Source organism: Lipotes vexillifer, unplaced genomic scaffold (genome assembly GCF_000442215.2).
Source record: "Lipotes vexillifer unplaced genomic scaffold, Lipotes_vexillifer_v1.1 scaffold1004, whole genome shotgun sequence".
Lineage (NCBI taxonomy): Eukaryota > Metazoa > Chordata > Mammalia > Artiodactyla > Lipotidae > Lipotes > Lipotes vexillifer.
This window is the reverse complement of record NW_006793064.1, coordinates 39,986-58,750: the sequence shown is the minus strand read 5'-3', so window position 1 is coordinate 58,750 and position 18,765 is coordinate 39,986. Positions and strand designations below refer to the sequence as shown.

The 18,765-nt window shown below is 52.3% G+C and overlaps 2 protein-coding genes across 2 annotated transcripts in view; one reads left to right on the top strand and one right to left on the bottom strand.

The window, feature by feature from the left end:
- INKA1 (inka box actin regulator 1) overlaps nucleotides 1-632 on the bottom strand; it is a 1,779-nt gene extending 1,147 nt beyond the window's left edge. The window contains exon 1 of the mRNA XM_007466208.1: nucleotides 448-632. Within this exon, the coding sequence (XP_007466270.1) occupies nucleotides 448-498 (51 nt within the window). The 5' untranslated portion in view covers nucleotides 499-632. The remainder of the gene's footprint in view (nucleotides 1-447) is intronic.
- Nucleotides 633-9,450: 8,818 nt separating this feature from the next.
- Nucleotides 9,451-16,551, top strand: CDHR4 (cadherin related family member 4). Its single transcript, XM_007466207.1, has 19 exons — nucleotides 9,451-9,499; nucleotides 9,852-10,036; nucleotides 10,160-10,322; nucleotides 10,402-10,484; nucleotides 11,004-11,114; nucleotides 11,746-11,849; nucleotides 12,043-12,179; nucleotides 12,462-12,645; nucleotides 12,742-12,895; nucleotides 13,142-13,235; nucleotides 13,511-13,714; nucleotides 13,795-13,934; nucleotides 14,169-14,319; nucleotides 14,400-14,620; nucleotides 14,862-15,004; nucleotides 15,490-15,546; nucleotides 15,648-15,735; nucleotides 15,962-15,992; nucleotides 16,496-16,551. The coding sequence occupies exons 1-19, from the start codon at nucleotides 9,451-9,453 to the stop codon at nucleotides 16,549-16,551; spliced, it is 2,355 nt and encodes a 784-aa protein (XP_007466269.1).
- The last annotated feature ends 2,214 nt before the right edge of the window (nucleotides 16,552-18,765 follow it).

The window sequence follows — 18,765 nt, the reverse complement described above, 5'->3', positions numbered from 1 at the left end:
GGGGGGGGGGGGGGGGGCATCCTGTGACTCTTGAGGGATTCAGCTCCCCAAAGCCCGCAGCGTCTTTCAGAGAAGAATAGAGCACCTGCCAGGTGGGGTATAGAGGACAGAGGTACAGGCCAGCCTGGAATAGGGGGCATCCATAGCAGCGCCACACCTCTTTAGTCCCTCACAGCCCCCTGCTCCGCCCCACAAGAAGTTTCTCCCACCAACTTCCTCCGCCGCGCCGGCTGCACGGCCAGCTGGGCGGCTGTTACTTGATGCCCAGCACAGCTTCCAACCGTCCGAAACCCGACGCGGGCCATCTGGGCCATCTGCGTCGCCCCGCCCCCATCCTGTCTTGGATGGGCACTCGGGAGAGCCCCCCACCCGAGTGCCGTTCGGGCAGGAAGGCAGCCGAGCACCCCACACACGTCCTCACAAGCCACACCCGCTCCCAAGCCTCACCAGTTCCCAGCGGAGCTGGCCCAGGAAACTGTCAAGCCGAGCACTGTGCATGCCCGTTCCGGAGCCCCCGCCAGGCCTGCCAGTTCCTCTTCGAACTCCAGCCAGAGGGATGCGGAGAGGGCCCCGCGGGCCGGCCAGCGGCGCCCTTAACCTCCGCCTGGCTCCGCGGCTCCTCCCTCTCCCTAGCTCCCGCCGTCGCTGCCGCCCCAACATCTGGCAGCCCCGGCCCCGCCCCTAGCGCCTCAGCCAATGGGGCTGGGGCGGGGCTGATGTGGCCCCGCCCCCCGGACTCTGCCGGGTGGGTGAGCCGGACACCCACTACCAACTCCACAGCAGCTCTGGGGGGAGGGGCAGGACTATAGCTGGAAGCTGGGCCGCGTCCGGCCCCTGACTACCCAAAGTCCCGGGCCGTTGAGCTGACTCCGGGTTCGCTGCATGACCCAGGACAAGTCGCTGCCCTGCGGTAGCCTCAGCTTCCCCATTTTTCCCAGGATAGAGTTGTCGTCCCTCCCGCGCTGCGCCCTTGAGCGGGCAGAGCGCCCCCAATCGTCGGATTCGGCACTGATGTGGCCCACTCGCGGTTCGACCCACTGAATCCGCTCCCGGAGCCGGCCTTGACAGTCCCTGGAAGTCATGGGAGGGGTCCGGCCCCTCAGAGGACTCCGGGAGCGCCGAACGTCTTTGCAGCACCGGGGAGGAGCCTCGGCCAAGGCCCAGACCCCGCCCTATCTGCCCCTCGTCTCGGCCTAGCTAAGCTGGGCTGCCCTCTAGTGGGCAGCGCCTGGTTAGCTGCGATTCCCGCGGCGACACTCCCATCCCCTCTGCCCCAGGCCACATGCGGGCTGAGTACAGGAGGTTACGGCGGGGCTCTCTGACCCAAATGGTCAGAGCCTTCCCTGAGGCCGCTCCATAGTCGGAGGCTAGGTTCAAGGACACAGACTAACTGGAGACAAACTAGACAAGTCAGTAGACAGAAAAATACCAGGGAATGAGGGCGACGGGCCAGGTTGGGAGAGGGGACTCCCAGAGGAGGTGGCATTCTGTATGGGATCTGGATGAGCCATCAAGGGGAGATCAAGAAGAGGGGCATTCTAGGTGGTGGGATCAGCCAGTTACAGGCCCTGAGAGGACAGGAGCTAGACAGGACGTAACATAAAGAAGACCTAGATATCTCTGATGGTGGTAGTTGGGGGAGTGAAGAGGTCAGCAAAACCAGGCTCCTAGCAGTCTTAGAAAGGAATAAGGGGTTTTGTTCTTGGTGTGATGGGGAGCAATGGGGGCTTTTGAGCATCACCTGGGCTGCAAAGAAGGGGGTCCCTTGGGGGAATGTTTTGGAGTTAAAAATCAAGCCTTGGGCTTCTCTGGTGGCACAGTGGTTGAGAGTCTGCCTGCCGATGCAGGGGACGCGGGTTCGTGCCCCGGTCTGGGGGGATCCCACATGACGCGGAGCGGCTGGGCCTGTGAGCCATGGCCGCTGAGCCTGCGCGTCCGGAGCCTGTGCTCCGCAATGGGAGAGGCCACAACAGTGAGAGGCCCGCGTACCGCAAAAAAAAAAAAAAAAAATCAAGCCTTGCTGATGCATGAGTATGGGAAGAGAAAGAGAAGCATGAAGCATGACTCCTAGATTCCTGGCCTGAACAACTGATTGGATGGAATGGCCATGAATCAATCCAAGCAAGACTGGAGAACAGTGGGCTTGGAGACGAAAATCGAATGATCATTTGTGGACATGTGACCCTTAAGATGCTTGTTAGGCATCCAAGAGGAGATGCAGGGTCAGCCACTGGGTGTGTGATTCTGCTGCCTGGGAGAGAGATCAGGACTGAAGCTTTGGATCTGGGAGGCAAAGTGAGTGGATGGTATTTTTTTTTTTTTCCAAAAGAGAAGTCATCAAGTAAGCAATGCTTTTATTTTTATTTTCACTTATTTTTTTTGAATTTTTGAATTTTATTTATTTTTTTATACAGCAGGTTCTTATTAGTTATCTATTTTATACATATTAGTGTATATATATCAATCCCAATTTCCCAATTCATCCCATCCCCCCACTCCACCCCACCACTTTCCCCCCTTGGTGTCCATATGTTTGTTCTCTACCTCTGTCTCTGTTTCTGCCCTGCAAACTGGTTCATCTGTACCATTTTTCTAGGTTCCCCATATATGTGTTAATATACGATATTTGTTTTTCTCTTTCTGACTTACTTCACTCCGTATGAGAGTCTCTAGATCCATCCATGTCTCTACAAATGACCCAATTTCATTTCTTTTTATGGCTGAGTAGTATTCCATTGTATGTATGTACCACGTCATCTTTATCCATTCATCTGTCGATGGGCATTTAGGTTGCTTCCATGACCTGGCTATTGTAAATGGTGCTGCAATGAACATTGGGGTGCATGTGTCTTTTTGAATTATGGTTTTCTCTGTGTATATGCCCAGTAGTGGGATTGCTGGGTCATATGGTAATTCTAATTTTAGTTTTTTAAGGAACCTCCATACTGTTCTCCATAGTGGCTGAATCAATTTACATTCCCACCAACAGTGCAAGAGGGTTCCCTTTTCTCCACAACCTCTCCAGCATTTTTTGTCTGTAGATTTTCTGATGATGCCCATTCTAACTGGTGTGAGCTGATACCTCATTGTAGTTTTGATTTGCATTTCTCTAATAATTAGTGATGTTGAGCAGCTTTTCATGTGCTTCTTGGCCATCTGTATGCCTTCTTTGGAGAAATGTCTATTTAGGTCTTCTGTCCATTTTTTGATTGGACTGTTTGTTTTTTTTAATATTGAGCTGCATGAGCTGTTTATATATTTTGGAGATTAATCCTTTGTCCATTGATTCATTTGCAAGTATTTTCTCCCATTCTGAGAGTTGTCTTTTCGTCTTGTTTGTAGTTTCCTTTGCTTTCCAAAAGCTTTGAAGTTTCATTAGGTCCCATTTGTTTATTTTTGTTGGTATTTCCATTACTCTAGGAGGTGGATGAAAAAAGATCTTGCTGTGATTTATGTCAGAGAGTGTTCTTCCTATGTTTTCCTCTGAGAGTTTTATAGTGTCCAGTCTTACATTTATGTCTCTAATCCATTTTGAGTTTATTTTTGTGTATGGTGTTAGGGAGTGTTCTAGTTTCATTCTTTTACATGTAGCTGTCCAGTTTTCCCAGCATCACTTATTAAAGAGATTGTCTTTTCTCCATTGTATATCCTTGCCTCCTTTGTCATAGATTAGTTGACCATAGGTGCATCGGTTTATGTCTGGGCTTTCTATCCTGTTCCATTGATCTATATTTCTGTTTTTGTGCCATTACCATATTGTCTTGATTACTGTAGCTTTGTGGTGTAGTCTGAAGTCAGGGAGTCTGATTCCTCCAGCTCCGTTTTTTTCCCTCAAGACTGCTTTGGCTATTCGAGGTCTTCTGTGTCTCATACAAATTTTAAGATTTTTTTGTTCTAGTTTTGTAAAAAATGCCACTGGTAATTTGATAGGGATTGCATTGAATCTGTAGATTGCTTTGAGTAGTATAGTCATTTTCACAATATTGATTCTTCCAATCCAAGAACATGGTATATCTTCCCATCTGTTTGTGTCATCTTTAATTTCTTTCATCAGTGTCTTATAGTTTTCTGAGTACAGGTTTTTACCTCCTTAGGTAGGTTTATTCCTAGGTATTTTATTCTTTTTGTTGCAATGGTGAATGGGATTGTTTCCTTAATTTCTCTTTCTGATCTTTCATTGTTAGTGTATAGGAATGCAAGAGATTTCTGTGCATTAATTTTGTATCCTGCAACTTTACCAAATTCATTGATCAGCTGATTCACTGATCTGGTGACATCTTTAGGATTCACTATGTAGAGTACCGTGTCATCTGCAAACAGTGACAGTTTTACTTCTTCTGAGAAAAGAGACTGGCTTTGAACTTGGTTCTTGTACTTCCAAGTATTAACTGAGCCCCACAACCTGCCAAGTATTGCACTAGACACCCAGGAATAAAGAGGTGAAAACAAGAATGTCTCTGCCCTTGAAGAACTTACAAACATATGAAGATTTACTCCACATGGACAGTGCAGTGACTGAGGTATCCCAGGGGCTGTGCACAGAGGAAGGGCAACACACCCAGGTTGGGGAGATCAGGGACGGATGAGTGGAGAAGTGATGGACACAACTACAGGGGCTCAAGAGCAGAGATCTCTCCTAGGAAGGGTATCCCTCTAGGGATTTGAGTGAGGAAAGAGTTTTCCAGAAAAGCAGGGAGATTAAGACATATCCATAGAGTGGGTTTGGCTTTCCTTATGCATGTAGTTGATCCGCACTCATGACCAGAGGGAAGAACGAGGAACTGGGCTACGGTATCATCATTATTCTCCTTCTGAACTTGAGCCAGAGTCCATGAGTTTTAGAACCCAGTCAGATGTGAGTTGCAGTTAGTAAAATGCCAGAGAAGGAGGGTGATTCTTTCACCAACTGCTGCCACGATTCTCCTGTGGATATTTGGCACGTCTTAGGAGAGCTGCCTGTGGGTTTGGGGCTATATTAGGAAATGGCCATGGAGGGTGTGGGCAGAGGATTGAGCCAGTTGATCTGTGACAGTTTGTGTGTGTCGCGGGGAGGCGATTGGGGGAAGGAGGTAAGGGAAAATGCAACAGAGAGGTGAGGCCTGGAAACCTGCTTCAGGAACATTCTTACTTGCCATTAAGGCCACCAGACTGTGCAAGAGGGACAGACGTCTCCAGTCCAATCCGTCCAAGACAAGGATCTTGGTTTTAAACCTTGTGTCTTCAGTCATGGGCACTTTGTGGATCTCTCTTTTTCTATTGGCTTCCCTTTTTTTTTTTTTTTTTTGCGGTACACGGGTCTCTCACTGTTGTGGCCTCTCCCGTTGCGAAGCACAGGCTCTAGACGCGCAGGCTCAGCGGCCATGGCTCACGGGCCCAGCCGCTCCGCGGCATGTGGGATCTTCCCAGACTGGGGCACGAACCCGTGTCCCCTGCATCGGCAGGCGCACTCTCAACCACTGCGCCGCCAGGAAAGCCCCTCCTTTTTCATTTTTAATTTTATTGATTTGAGTCCTCTCCCTCTTTTTCTTGATGAGTCTGGCTAAAGGTTTATCAATTTTGTTTATCTTCTCAAACAACCAGCTTTTAGTTTTATTGATCTTTGCTATTGTTTTCTTTGTTCCTATTTCATTATTTCTGCTCTGATCTTTATAATTTCTTTCCTTCTACTAACCTTGGGTTTCGTTTGTTCTTCTTTCTGTAGTTCCTTTAGGTGTAAGGTTTGATTGTTTATTTGAGATTTTTCTTGTTTCTTGAGGTAGGCTTGTATTGCTATAAACTTCCCCTTAGAACTGCTTTTGCTGCATCCCATAGGTTTTGGATCATTTTGTTTTCATTGTAATTTGTCTCTAGGTATATTTTGATTTCCTCTTTGATTTCTTCAGTGATCTCCTGGTTATTTAGTAATGTATTGTTTAGCCTCCATGTGTTTGTGTTTTTTATGTTTTTTCCCCTGTAACTGATTTCTAATCTCGTAGTGTTGTGGTCAGAAAAGTTGCTTGATATGATTTCAATTTTCTTAAATTTACCAAGGCTTGACTTGTGACCCAAGATGTGATCTATCCTGGAGAATGTTCCATGTGCACTTCAGAAGAAAGTGTAATCTGCTGTTTTTGGATGGAATGTCCTATGAATATCAATTAAATCTATCTGGTCTATTGTGTCATTTAAAGTGGCAGGCGGACTCTCAACCACTGCACCACCAGGGAAGCCCGAAACATTCTTTATTTTAAAGTCTATTTTATCTGATATGAGTATTGCTACTCCAGCTCTCTTTTGATTTCCATTTGCATGGAGTATCTTTTTCCATCCCCTCACTTTCAGTCTGTATCTGTCCCTAGGTCTGAAGTGGGTCTCTTGCAGACAGCATATATATGGGTCTTGTTTTTGTATCCATTCAGGAAGCCTGTGTCTTTTGGTTGGAGCATTTAATCCATTCACGTTTAAGGTAATTATCGATATGTATGTTCCTATTACCATTTTCTTAGTTGTTTTAGGTTTGTTTTTGTAGGTCCTTTTCTTCTCTTGTGTTTCCCACTAAGAGAAGTTCCTTTAGCATTTGTTGTAGAGCTGGTTTGGTGGTGCTGAGTTCTCTTAGTTTTTGCTTGTCTGTAAAGCTTTTGATTTCTCCATCGAATCTGAATGAGATCCTTGCCGGGCAGAGTGATCTCGGTTGTAGGTTCTTCCCTTTCATCACTTTAAGTATATCGTGACACTCCCTTCTGGCTTGTAGAGTTTCTGCTGAGAAATCAGCTGTCAACCTTATGGGAGTTCCCTTGTATGTTATTGTCGTTTTTCCCTTGCTGCTTTCAATAATTTTTCTTTGTCTTTAACTTTTGTCAATTTGATTACTATGTGTCTCAGCGTGTTTCTCCTTGGGTTTATCCTACCTGGGACTCTCTGAGCTTCCTGGACGTGGGTTGCTATTTACTTTCCCACGTTAGGTAAGTTTTCGACTGTAATCTCTTCAAATATTTACTCTGGGGGCTTCTTTTTCTGAAGAAAGGCTGAAGGGCTTTCTGAAGGGCTCCGTTCTTTTTCTGAGGTCCTGGATCATCTTCACTATCATTATTCTGAATTCTTTTTCTGGAAGTTTGCCTATCTCCACTTCATTTAGTTGTTTTTCTGGGGTTTTATCTTGTTCCTTCATCTGGTACAAAGTCCTCTGCCTTTTCATTTTGTCTATTTTTCTGTGAATGTGGTTTTCCTTCCACAGGCTGCAGAATTGTAGTTCTTCTTGCTTCTGCTGTCTGCCTTCTGGTGCATGAGGCTATCTAAGAGGCTTGTGCAAGCTTCCTGATGGGAGGGACTAGTGGTGGGTAGAGCTGGGTGTTGCTCTGCTGAGTAGAGCTCAGTGAAACTTTAATCTGCTTGTCTGCTGATGGGTGGGGCTGGGTTCCCTCCCTGTTGGTTGTTTGGTCTGAGGTGACCCAGCACTGGAGCCTACCTGGCTCTTTGGTGGGGCTAATGTCGGGCTCTGGGAGGGCTTATACCAAGGAGTACTTCCCAGAACTTCTTCTGCCAGTGTCCTTGTCCCCATGGTGAGCCACAGCCACCCCCTGCCTCTGCAGGAGACCCTCCAACACTAGCAGGTACGTCTGGTTCAGTTCCCTGGCTTTACTGCTTCTTCCCCTGGGTCCCGATGCACACACTACTTTTTGTGTGCCCTCCAAGAGTGGAGTCTCTGTTTCCCCCAGTCCTGCCAAAGTCCTGCAACCAAATCCCTCTAGCCTTCAAAGTCTGATTCTCTAGGAATTCCTCCTCCTGTTGCCGGACCCCCAGGTCGGGAAGCCGGACGTGGGGCTCAGAACCTTCACTCCAGTGGGCGGACTCCTGTGGTATAAGTGTTCTCCCATTTGTGAGTCACCCACCCCGAAGTTATGGGATTTGATTTTATTGTGATTGCGCCCCTCGTACCATCTCACTGTGGCTTCTCCTTTGTCTTTGGATGTGGGGTATCTTTTTTTGGTGAGTTCCAGTGTCTTCCTGTCGATGACTGTTCAGCAGCTAATTATGATTCTGATGCTCTCACAAGAGGGAGTGAGCGCACGTCCTTCAACTCCGCCATCTTGAACCAATCTGAGTGGATGGGGTTTAAGGCCATGTGCCTGGATGTGAGGTGGAAGGTGGACCGAGGATGGCAGCAGTCAGGACTGAGCCCTGGAACACTCCATTGGGTGGAGGTAGGGACGATGCAGCAGAACCAGCAAAGGAACTGAGCAGGAGCAGCCAGGGAGGTGGGAGGAAGCTGAGAGAGTGTGGGCACTTAGGAGCCAAGGGGAGCAAGCATCAAATGCTGCCGAGGAGGTGAGAGTAGAGAATAAACTGCAGTTTGAAGGTCTCTGAGGACCCCAACAAGGGCATTTTTATGGAGAGAGGGACAAGCTCATCTATAGTGGGTAGAAAAGAGAGTGAGAGGTGAAGAACTGGAGAGGGCATGTGTAGACAACATTTTAAACATTGACATATAATGTAAATAAAATGAACAGACAACTCTCAAAGGTACAGCACTATAAATGTTAAAATCTGTAGACACCTGTGCAACTGTCACCCAGATCAAGATATAGAATATCACCAGCCACTCCAGGAGGCCACTTTTTGCCCCCTCCAATTGATACCCCCAAAAGTAGCCACCATTTTTATTTCTATCACCAAGGATACCTTTTGTTTGTTGAATGTACACAGCTTTTGAGAGATTTTGTTGATGGTTGGGCTCAGGTTTTATAGGCAGATAATGTTCTTTCTTTTTTTTGTTTGGCTGTGTTGGGTCTTCATTGCTGCGGTGAGCGGGGGCTACTCTTTGTTGCAGTGCACAGGCTTTGCGGTGGCTTCTCTTGTTGTGGAGCATGGGCTCTAGGCGCGCGGGCTTCAGTAGTTGTGGCACGCAAGCTCAGTAGGTGTGGCTCATGGGCTCTAGAGCACAGGCTCAGTAGTTGTGGTGCACGGGCTTAGTTGCTCCGTGGCATGTGGGATCTTCCCAGACCAGGGATCGAACCCGTGTCTCCTGCATTGTCAGGTGGATTCTTAACCGCTGCACGACCAGGGAAGTCCCTAGGCAGATAATGTTCTAATGGGAGTGGGCAGCTGGAGTTCAGACTCTGTGGGGTAGCAGGTCCTGGGCCCAGTTTTCCTGGGTTCTGTGCTTGCTCTGTCTCCAAGGACTGCATGACCAAGACTTCCTTGAGCCTCAGTTTCCCTATCTGATCCTTCTCCCCTCACATCTCCTTTGAATTCTAGTAATAAATAGGGGAATTCATTGGGAGCAGTGAAAAAAATGGAGTTTTCCAGGTCTTTTGATGCCTGTACAGTCAAGAGCTCAGTCACCAGGGATGGGCAGGGCTAGAATCTTGGAGGCCCAGCTTTGTTTTAGCAACTGACCTGGCAACGGGGTTGGCCTGACAAACACTTCTGGCTTTCTGTAGTCTCCTCTGCTGTCTGTATCTTCAGGCCACTATGGTGCTGCTCAGGCCCCTGGTGCTTCTTCTTGCTCTGGTTGTCTCTGGTGAGGAGCTGGTGGGTGGGGGAACTCCAGTTCTCACCCCCTGACTCCACAGTGGAGTCTTGATCTCTCTCAGATAAGCTACCATGGAGGACAGGGTTTGGGGGGAGCCAGGAAAGGGCAAAGATCTGTATCCCCGACCCTCATTCCTTATCTTGGCTGCTTCCTTGACCAAGTTCTCACTCCCAGTCTGTGAAATGAGCTGACCCATGGTTGGATGTGGGGGACAAGGAAGGACTTTGGCTGCTTGTTTCCAGGATGTGACCAGGCCCTAAGGCAGAAAAGAGGGACTCTGATTGTGTATATGGTTCCATGAGAATGGGGGCCTCCAGCCTGAATCATCTCTTCCTCACAGACCTCCACTGCCTGCCCTGGTTCATAAATGTCTCTGAGAGCCAGGGACCTGGCACCATCCTTCAGTCTTTCTCCTTCAACTGCTCTTCACACACACCCACCCTGGAGTTGCTCCATGTGCAGCCACCCACCACCTTCTTCAACCCACCTAGCCTAACTAGATGGCAGGGGATCTATGTGGGCAAGGTAGGGTCATGGGCACAACTGGGGATCATGGGGGAACAAGGACAGACCCTAAATTCACAAAGCCAGAGGTGGCATAGAGGGATGGAGATCCTAGGCCCCACATGGCATTGCCTCCTGCCACAGATGACCTTGAGCAGCTCGGCCCGGCTGGATGCCCTGACAGTGAACCACTATGAACTGCAGTTGCGGTTCACATGTGGCAACCATGTGATGGAGGGGCCACTCTCTGTGGATGTGCAGCGGGATCCTGGCCGTATCCAGTGTGCTGGTCGATTTGCCAGTCCAGGTGAGGCCAGGGACAGCAGGCAGGGGGTGTGGGTAGGCATGACCTGAACAGAACCCCCCATGACCTCCCCTCTGGCCAGCTGGGGAAATCATTCAGGTGCCAGAAACTGTCAAACCTGGGGCCCGGCTGTATACTCTGCTGCTCCCAGGCCAGGGAGCCCAGGTGAGCCCTGCACACGGACAGTGGTGGTGGTGGGGGGGGGTAGGATGGAGGGTCGGGGGAAGATGTGGAGACCAAGCCCAGACCCTGCCTGGCCAAGCATAGCCTGCAGAAGGATTCTTTAGTCTACAGCTGAGCCTCAGCAATGATGCATGTTTTTGGAGAGAGCCACTGAGGGCTGCGCACCCCCAATGACTATGGCTGTTCCCATAGGGACATCTCAGGGGCTGAGTTCTTCTTTAAAGTTCTTCTGTGTGTTCTGAATTCTCCATGAAATTTCTGTATCATGAAATTTCTGTATCAGATTTCCAAAAGATATCTAGAGAAAAAACAAAATAATTAGTTTAAAAGCAGAGAGGTTTGAGGATCAGGGCCCGGGGGAGCCCAGACTAGAGTGGCAGTGGCAGTGTATGGGAGAGTTGAGAGTGGGCAGGTACCTGCTGGGTTGTTGGGGGACTTTGACAGGGATGCTTGGGGCACTGAGGGTTGGGGAAGGGGCCTCCAGCATCTCTGTCCTGTCAGATGAGCATCACCAGTGCCCAGGATCCGCCATACTTCCCTGGACCTTTCTCTATCAATGGGCAGGGTTGGCTGCAGGCGCCATCCCAGGGCCTCAGAGGCCAGGCTCAAAAGGTGAGCATGACTTGGGACCTGGAGATATCCATGAATTGGGCATAAAATGGGCAGAGCCACTACCTCCTGGAAGTTTGTTTGTTCCTGACCTCCTCAATCATGCTGCCTTTTCCAGATATAGCCCATACCTGTACCTGCTGCCCCATGCTGGCTGTACTCCCACCTTAGCCTGGTTCTGTGCTGGGCTCTGGAGTTCTAGAAAGAAGAGGGATCCCTGGCTCCAGGAGCCCATGGTGCCCCTTATAGAAAGGAGAAAGTTCTGAGCAGTCACACAGGAAGTGAAAGCTCTGGGTACAGTGCCTAGTGTAGTCTGGAGGAGGTTAGAGAAGTTCCTTCTTTAAAACTTCCACGTCTTATTGACTGACTCTTAGCAACTCTAAGATGATAATTCACATTGTGAATGATTCATATATTACTCTTTTGGGGGCTGTATGCATCCTAAGAGAAGGACTTATGACCCAGAAGAGTGAGACACAAAGGAATATCTGTCAGCAGAGTGACAGGTCATAGGGAGGAGTGAGAGTCGGGGTTCCTTGCAGAGGTCCTGAGGTGGCGCTGCCTATTTGAAGGGACGACTGGGCACAGATATACAGGTAGACACACACCATGGTTCCCTTCTTGTGTGCCGCAGGTCTTCCAGCTTCAGATCCTGGTGACCTTTGGACAAGGCCGAAGCTGCTGTGGGATGCTGACAGTGAAAGTTTTGCCTGCTCCCTCCAGCCAGGTCTCCTTCCTGTAAGGCTCCCCTACCCTGGGAACAGTGGGGAAGGCAGGAGCTAGCCCCAGGGAATTAGGAGTAGGGTTAAGGTGTGGGGCTGCTTGATCATCCCCAGCTGGCTCCTGTACCAGGAAAGACCCAGGGGAGGGTCCGCAGACCCTGCCGGGGTGGCGGGAGAAAATAGGAGCCAGTGCCCCCATTTTGGTCCAGGCAGCAAGCCCAGAATATCACCATCCCGGAGAACCTAGTCCCCGGAAGTAAGGTGGTTCAGGTCCAGGCCCGGGGCTTCGATGTGCGCTACGAAATCCTCTCCCCAGTGCCCTGCCGGCTCTTCTCCATCGGACGCGGTGAGGGGCACGGAGGGCGCGTAAGGGGATGCCTCTGCGGCTGGTCTAGAAGTGACCCGCACTACCTCATCGCTCTCTTGAGTAAACGAGCCTGGTTCCGAGGCAGAAACTGGGGCGAGGTCGCGTTTGGGGGCCCGAAGTTAGAAGCGAGCCTTGGAGGAGGCGGCCAAGTGGTCAGTCTCTGCGCCCTCCCCGGGCAGGGGATCCGTGGGAGGGTGGGAACTGGACTGAGCTGGGGGCGGGGCCGAACTCTGCGTCCCCCCGCCCTCCCAACCCGCCCAGTCGATGGAGTGGTCCGGACAACGTCGCCCCTGGAGCTGGCGCAAGCCCCAGACGCCGCGGTCACTAGGCTGCGGGTGAAGGCCTTTGAGCGGCTCCGGCCGTGGGCCAGCGCCGAGCTTGATTTCAAGGTGGACGTGCAGTCGGTCAACCGCTGGCCCCCGCGCTGCACACCAGCGCTGCTGGCGTGAGTATATGGGAGCCTTACCTTGGCTATTGGGTAGAGCCATGGTTCGCCGCTCAGCCCCAGCTCCCGCCCTGCCGCCCTGCCCTCTGCTCCCAGGACTCAAATCCCCGAGACCACGCCTGTGGGCACCGTGCTGAATACCTTCACTTGCACTGACCCGGACTCTCCTGGCTCCACCCTGGACTACCAGCTACTGTTCCACAGCCCTGCTGGCACAGCCAGCCTCTGCCTTCAAGACAGAGTCCTGGAGGTGCCCAGTCCCCGACCCCAGACCCATGTGCAGAGTGCTTGAACAGGAAGGGGGGTGGGCCAATGGTCTGCGGGAGCTGAGACCATGAGGGTGAAGGAGATGGTGGTGGAGCCAACCTGCTTTACAGTCTGGAAAACGGAGGGTCAGGGTAGGCTATCTGTGAGTAACCTGGCCTGAGGCAGCCCAGTGTGGCTCAAGGCTCTCCCAGGCCTTGGCTGGGCGTCACCCTCTGGCCCCTCTGACTAGGTGAATGCCACACTGGACTGTGACACTCCTGGCGCCTGCTTTCACCATGCAGCTTCCATCCTGGTGCTTGACGGTGGTCAGCCTCTGATGACCAGTGAGTGATCATGCCCAGGCCTGGACATTCAGGACCGGGTTCTTCTATACCCTTCTTCCTATTCTCAGGATGGGGTCATCTCTCCTCCCTCAGAAACCAATAGGGCACGGTTGTCTCCACCAAAGACCCCTGGCAGAGGCACATTTCTCCTCGCTGAGACCCCTTGGCAGGGGAGGGCTATTGTCCTTCCTCCTTCCAGAGCCTCTACCTCCTTAAGCCACCAGGGCAGGGCTGGGCAACCCAGGCCAGCTCCCTGACTGCCAAATGGCTTCCAGCTGAGGTGCCAGTACTGGTGATGGTGACACCTGTCAACGAGTTCTCCCCAGCCTGTGTCCCACGCACATTCCGGGTTCGTGAGGATGCAGGGCCCCACGCTCTTCTGGGCTCTGTGGTGGGCAAGGACATGGATTACCCGCACGACAGCATTGAGTACTCCACCCCTGGCGGGTCTGCCACTTTTGCTGTGGACCGTCTCAGCGGTACTCCCACCCCAGGGCTGGGATGGAGGGGCAAAGCCAGAGTTGACTCTGCAAGCTGAGGCAGTGGCCACCCCTTCTAGGGGAGGTTCGCCTCCTTGGGCCTTTGGACTATGAGCTGCAGAAGTTCCACAGGCTCACTGTCCTGCTGACTGACCATAGCCAAGACCAGGACCCCACCTGCCACCGCTCAGGCTCTTGCACAATTACCATTGAGGTGGAGGTAATTGAGCCCCGAAGCCTTGGAAAGAATTGGAAAGAGTTCATATCTCCCTCTGGCCTTCTGCTTTTGTACTCTGCCTCAGGCTCCTCCACTGGTTGGCTGGAGATGGGTGGGGTCTCACTGTGGAAAGCTTTGGAACCTGTTGCCTGATACCAAGGTTCTGGCTGTGGTGGGAGGAGGCTGAGGGGCTGGCCTGGGGGTTTGGGAGTGGGTGATCTGACTACCTGCTTGCAGGATGTGAACGACCATGCCCCCGAGTGTGAGCCCCCATTTCAGGAGCTCACCATCCACACTCACCTGGGCCGCAGCATGGAGGTGACCAGGGTGTCATGTCGGGTGCCCCAAGAGCCACAGCGCCTGGCTTTCTCCTACAGCATTGTGGAAGGTGAGGGCCAAGGGGACCACTGGGCTGTGGGGGAGAGGCAGGCCAGCAATGGTCCCCTTCTTCTGCCACTCTGTTTTCAGGGAATAGTCGGAGCCAATTCAGCCTGCAAGGAGCTGTCCTGGTGCTCAACGACCTCATGTTGGGGCCCTCCTGGCCAGAGCAGCCCCATACTTATGAGCTATTGATCCGTGTGGCCGATGCAGGTCCCTCCACCCCCCACCTCAGCACCACAGCCACTGTCATTGTGCATCTAGTTCCCTGGAGGGCCAGCACAGTGGCCACCAGCACCCACAGAGCCACAGTGAGGGGAGTCCTCAGGCCCTTGGTGGGTGGGAAGAAGGGATCTTGGAGGATGCAGGGACCTAGTTTTCCAGGTGGAACGATGGGGGAAGGCATTTTGGAGGGAACTGCTGAGTGCAAAGAGCCTGGCAATACAGAAGAGAAATCTGGGGTGTGGGGTGGCCCAGCCCTTGGAGGGCTTTGAAGGCTGGATGATCAGGGCATTTTGGCAGGGCAGTGGTGAAGCTGTGGCCCCATTTCAGGTGACTTCAATGATGACACCCCTGCTTGTGACAGACACGGAGGCTTTCTGGCAGCCGGAGCCCTGGTTTGTGGTGGTGCTGACAGTGACCAGTGCCCTTCTCCTCTTGGCTCTGGGCTGGCTCCTCAGCAGGCTCCTGCGGGGGTAGGGTTGCTATCCCTGTACTGACTGCCTCCCCCCAGCCCACTAATGGATCACATCTGTGATACCTGGTTTTACCCAAGATTGCCCAAGTTGATGAGCAGACAAACTGATATTCAGGACTGCTCTTCTTCCAGTGGTCATCAGGTTAGAGGCAGAGATACACTGGGAGAAAGTTGTCTCCATTGCTGGCAGAACCCAGTCCTGGAATGAGACGAGGCCCAGGGCTTTAGAATCTGAGTCTGTCATGCATTGGGCATTTATTCCTATTTCTGACCCCTGCCCTCCATTTGAAACCTGACCTTCCCCTTAGACTCTGAGTTTCTTGTGAGCACAGGACTGAACCCAGGGGTAGGTGGGAGTAACAATGTGGGCACTGCATACAGACATAGGCTATCCCCAATAAAAGGGGCAGATGAATGGTGCTGGTTTCTGGAGCCAGCAGGTCTGCTGCTCTCACTGCTTGGTCCCTCCTCCTGGCATTTTAGGTTGGCCCAGGTGCTACAGGCACCAAGCAAACCAACCCAGGCTCTACTGCTGAACAGGTAAGCCTCCTTTGCATACCTCTATGCCTGGAAGTCCATCTCTTAAACTCAGGCTGGGGCCCAGAGCCCTATCCTGTACTCCAGCTCCTACTTTGCCCCAGTATCCAGGGAACTGAGGGGTCCGTTGAGGGGTTCATGGAGGCACCGAGGATGGAGACACCCCAGGCACCCAGCAGTGTCATGAGCCCGGTATGTCAACCTACCATCCTGTGCAGTGGGCACTGAGGCTGCTGCAGAGTGCTCCCCTGCCAAGCCTGCCCTTTTTCCCATGGATGGCTGTTCCTGTGGGAGGGCCCATACCAGCACCATCAGCATGGAGGAGGCAGGTGGGCTCCTGACCCTTCTGGGGACAGGCCTCCACCTGCTCCCCATGGGCAGGGTTCAACTCATTGCACCCTCTCATTCTTCACCTCAGCAGCATTTTGATGGCAGAGCACAAGACCCCCGTGAGTCCCCCTCTTTCCAAACCATTCTCTACTTGGGCCCACTTTCTTTCCATACCCCATTTCAATATCTCTGCCTCCCACCAGGCATCCTATCTACTGTTTCCCTGAATGGGGTCTCTTCTCACCCCCACTCACCCCTCAGCCAGTGTTTGCCAAACGCCTGGCGAACCTGATCTGGTTCCTGCCCATGGGGGAAAGGGGGAAAGGTGGTGAGGGAAGATGCCCCCAAATGCTCCACTGTCACCATGAATTATAGCAGAGTGATCTGGCACTGGGCTTAGGGGAGTTGGTGTCCAGTTTTGGGGAATCATGGATGTTTCCTGTGCATTTGAGCCAGACCTCAAAGGATGTGCTGAGAAAGGAGGGAGGGGACAAGCTGGATCAAGCAGAAGGGAGGGGGTCACACCAAGGGTCCTGGAATACCTTTCCCTGCCCTTAGGGGATGGAGGTAGTTCTGCTGAAGCCAGCAGTACCCTCCCTCTCCCCTGACCATCTGAGCTCAGGTACAGGCAGAGATTACCTGTTCAACACGCACACAGGAGCCCGGCGCTGGCTCTGAGGCCAAGAAGCTGCATCATATTGTTGGAATTTCTTCTTCACATGATTATGTGTTTTCAAGTTGATTCAATAATAAACAAAATTACAAAGAGAAGAGTCCTAGCCTTGGAACTTACATGTGGGAGAAGCTCTGAGATATGTGCTTCCTTGTTCTCACTTGGAGAATGCCCTGTCTTGTGGGAACATTGTAGAGAGTAGTAAGGTTATTTTTCTTTTAAGAAGGCATTGTACAATGCTCTGAAATGTAAGAAGCTGTTATCCTTGCCAGTGACTGAGGGGGACTGAGGGGCCCTCCAGTTGGCCTGTCCCCTCAGAGGACACCTGCTCTGGCAGATGGGAAGGGCCCAAGAGCTTCCTTTTCCCACTGAAAGGAGGGCATTGTTCGTTTGAGAGCCCCACCAACTTCCAGGGCAGTTTGCCAACTGTATGTGGAGGTTTTCTTGAAAAGGATCTGGAGCTTTTGCATTGAGGTGAGGGTTGGTGCAGACTTGAGCACCCTGTGGCATGGGTGGCCATGGAGGGATTGAGAGTAGCCCCCTTTTGAGCAGGTGTTCCCATTTCCTCCTGATCTGATTCTTCTAGTTCCAGGGCCCTCTGTCCTCCCTGTGCTGAGCTGAGCTGCTGCACATGGCCGGGTGGCCTACAGTAGCCTGCAGGAGGGTGGGTTCTGTTGGGTGCAGTGCTAGCTCACTCCCCATACCCAGCATCAGGTCTCAGGTTACTGCCAGCTCTCCCAGAGGACCTGCTGTCTTGGTGGAGGCTACCTTTACTGTGGTGTCCCCAGGTTCTCTCAATCTTCTCCCCTCTGTCAGGTGTGTGGACTTGAACCATCTTAGGGTACCAGAGGACCTCCCTTACTGAGCGAGTTATGGTACCCCAGGTGGAGGAAGAAGCTGAGTGCCTTCTGTGGGAAAAATATAATTCACGGTGCTTCCAATAAAGTGAGGGTGTTAGATCTGGCCTCAGGGCCAGCAACTTGACAGCAGGCCCTTACTGGAAGGGGTTGCAGGTGGATTTTTTCTGAGCACTTTACCCTGCTCTAAGGGCTTATTAAATCCTCATCTCTGAGGAGCTTTTTATCCTCATTCCGCAGGTGGGGCAACCAAGCCTCAATAGTCACAAAACTAGCTAGTCCAGGCACTTGATGTGGGTCAGGCTGTGCGACTGCATCAGATGCCAAGCCCAGGGCTAGGTTCTCTGCATGGGGGGTAATGGTCTTCCCAAGACTCATAGTTGGCCTCGGGGGCAGATCATGACAATCCAGGGCAAAAGATGTTATAAGAACTCAAGACGAGATGCTCTAGGGTAGGAAGAAAGAGTGCCCGCTGTGTGCCAGGGCTTGTGCTGGGGACTGAATTGGGGACTGAACTCCAGGCAGAAGGACAAACGTGGGCAACAGGCCAGGGACTGCTGGGGCAGCACAAAAGGCTGATGAAGGGCAAAGCTAGGGAAGCCGCTGGGAAGAGGGCATTATACACTGGAGCCGGTAAGAGGAGGCACGAAACCCGGTGCTTACATTTCCAGAGGTGGTGTAACCTTGGCCTGGCCTCCCCCTCTGAGCCTCAGTTTCCTCACTAGGGAGGGACAAGTCCTGCCTTCTAGGGTGAGTGATTAAAAAAAAAAGGGATGTAGCACACAGCAAACATTCCCTAAGCATGCGTGCAAGAAGACGCTGCCAGCTGCACTCGGGGGCCGCCTACTAAGAGATGCCAAGGGTGCTACGGACTCGGAGTACCCAGTGAAAGATCTGCCGCCAGCAACTCCAGGAACGGCGCGCATGCGCCAACCCGTGCCGTCACAGTCACGTGCTGAGGCGTTCGGCACGGGCCGCGAGAGGCAGGTCTGACTGACAAGCAGGCCGACCTGTCAGCGGGAGGCACTCCCCTGGGCGTCGGACAAAGAGGTTGTTGATTGGGGATATTCTGAGCCGGGGGCGGGTTCTTTGCCGTCCAGGTTACTATGACGCCCGGCCCCCGCCCCCTCGGCTGGCCGCCATCTTGTTGTTGATCCGTACCTAGTGGGCAGCGCCGGGAGTTGGTCCGAGCGGCCGGTGTGGGGCCGCTGTTGCGGGGCTCAGCCACCTGCGCTGCCTGCCAGGGGGCGGGTCGAAACCTGGAGGCCCGGGGGGCCCAGCTCCCGTGGGGAGCCGTGGGCGCGCGCTGCCCGGGCCGGCCGGTGAGTGACAGGAGCCGGGCCGAAAGACCGGCCTGACGCC

Excerpts from the sequence above, each read along its gene's own strand:
- CDHR4 (XM_007466207.1), top strand. The coding sequence starts at position 9,451 with ATGGTGCTGCTCAGGCCCCTGGTGCTTCTTCTTGCTCTGGTTGTCTCT. Across the intron at positions 10,485-11,003 it reads TCCCAGGCCAGGGAGCCCAG|ATGAGCATCACCAGTGCCCA; the intron begins GTGAGCCCTGCA and ends CTGTCCTGTCAG. Across the intron at positions 15,993-16,495 it reads TGGCAGAGCACAAGACCCCC|GTACAGGCAGAGATTACCTG; the intron begins GTGAGTCCCCCT and ends ATCTGAGCTCAG.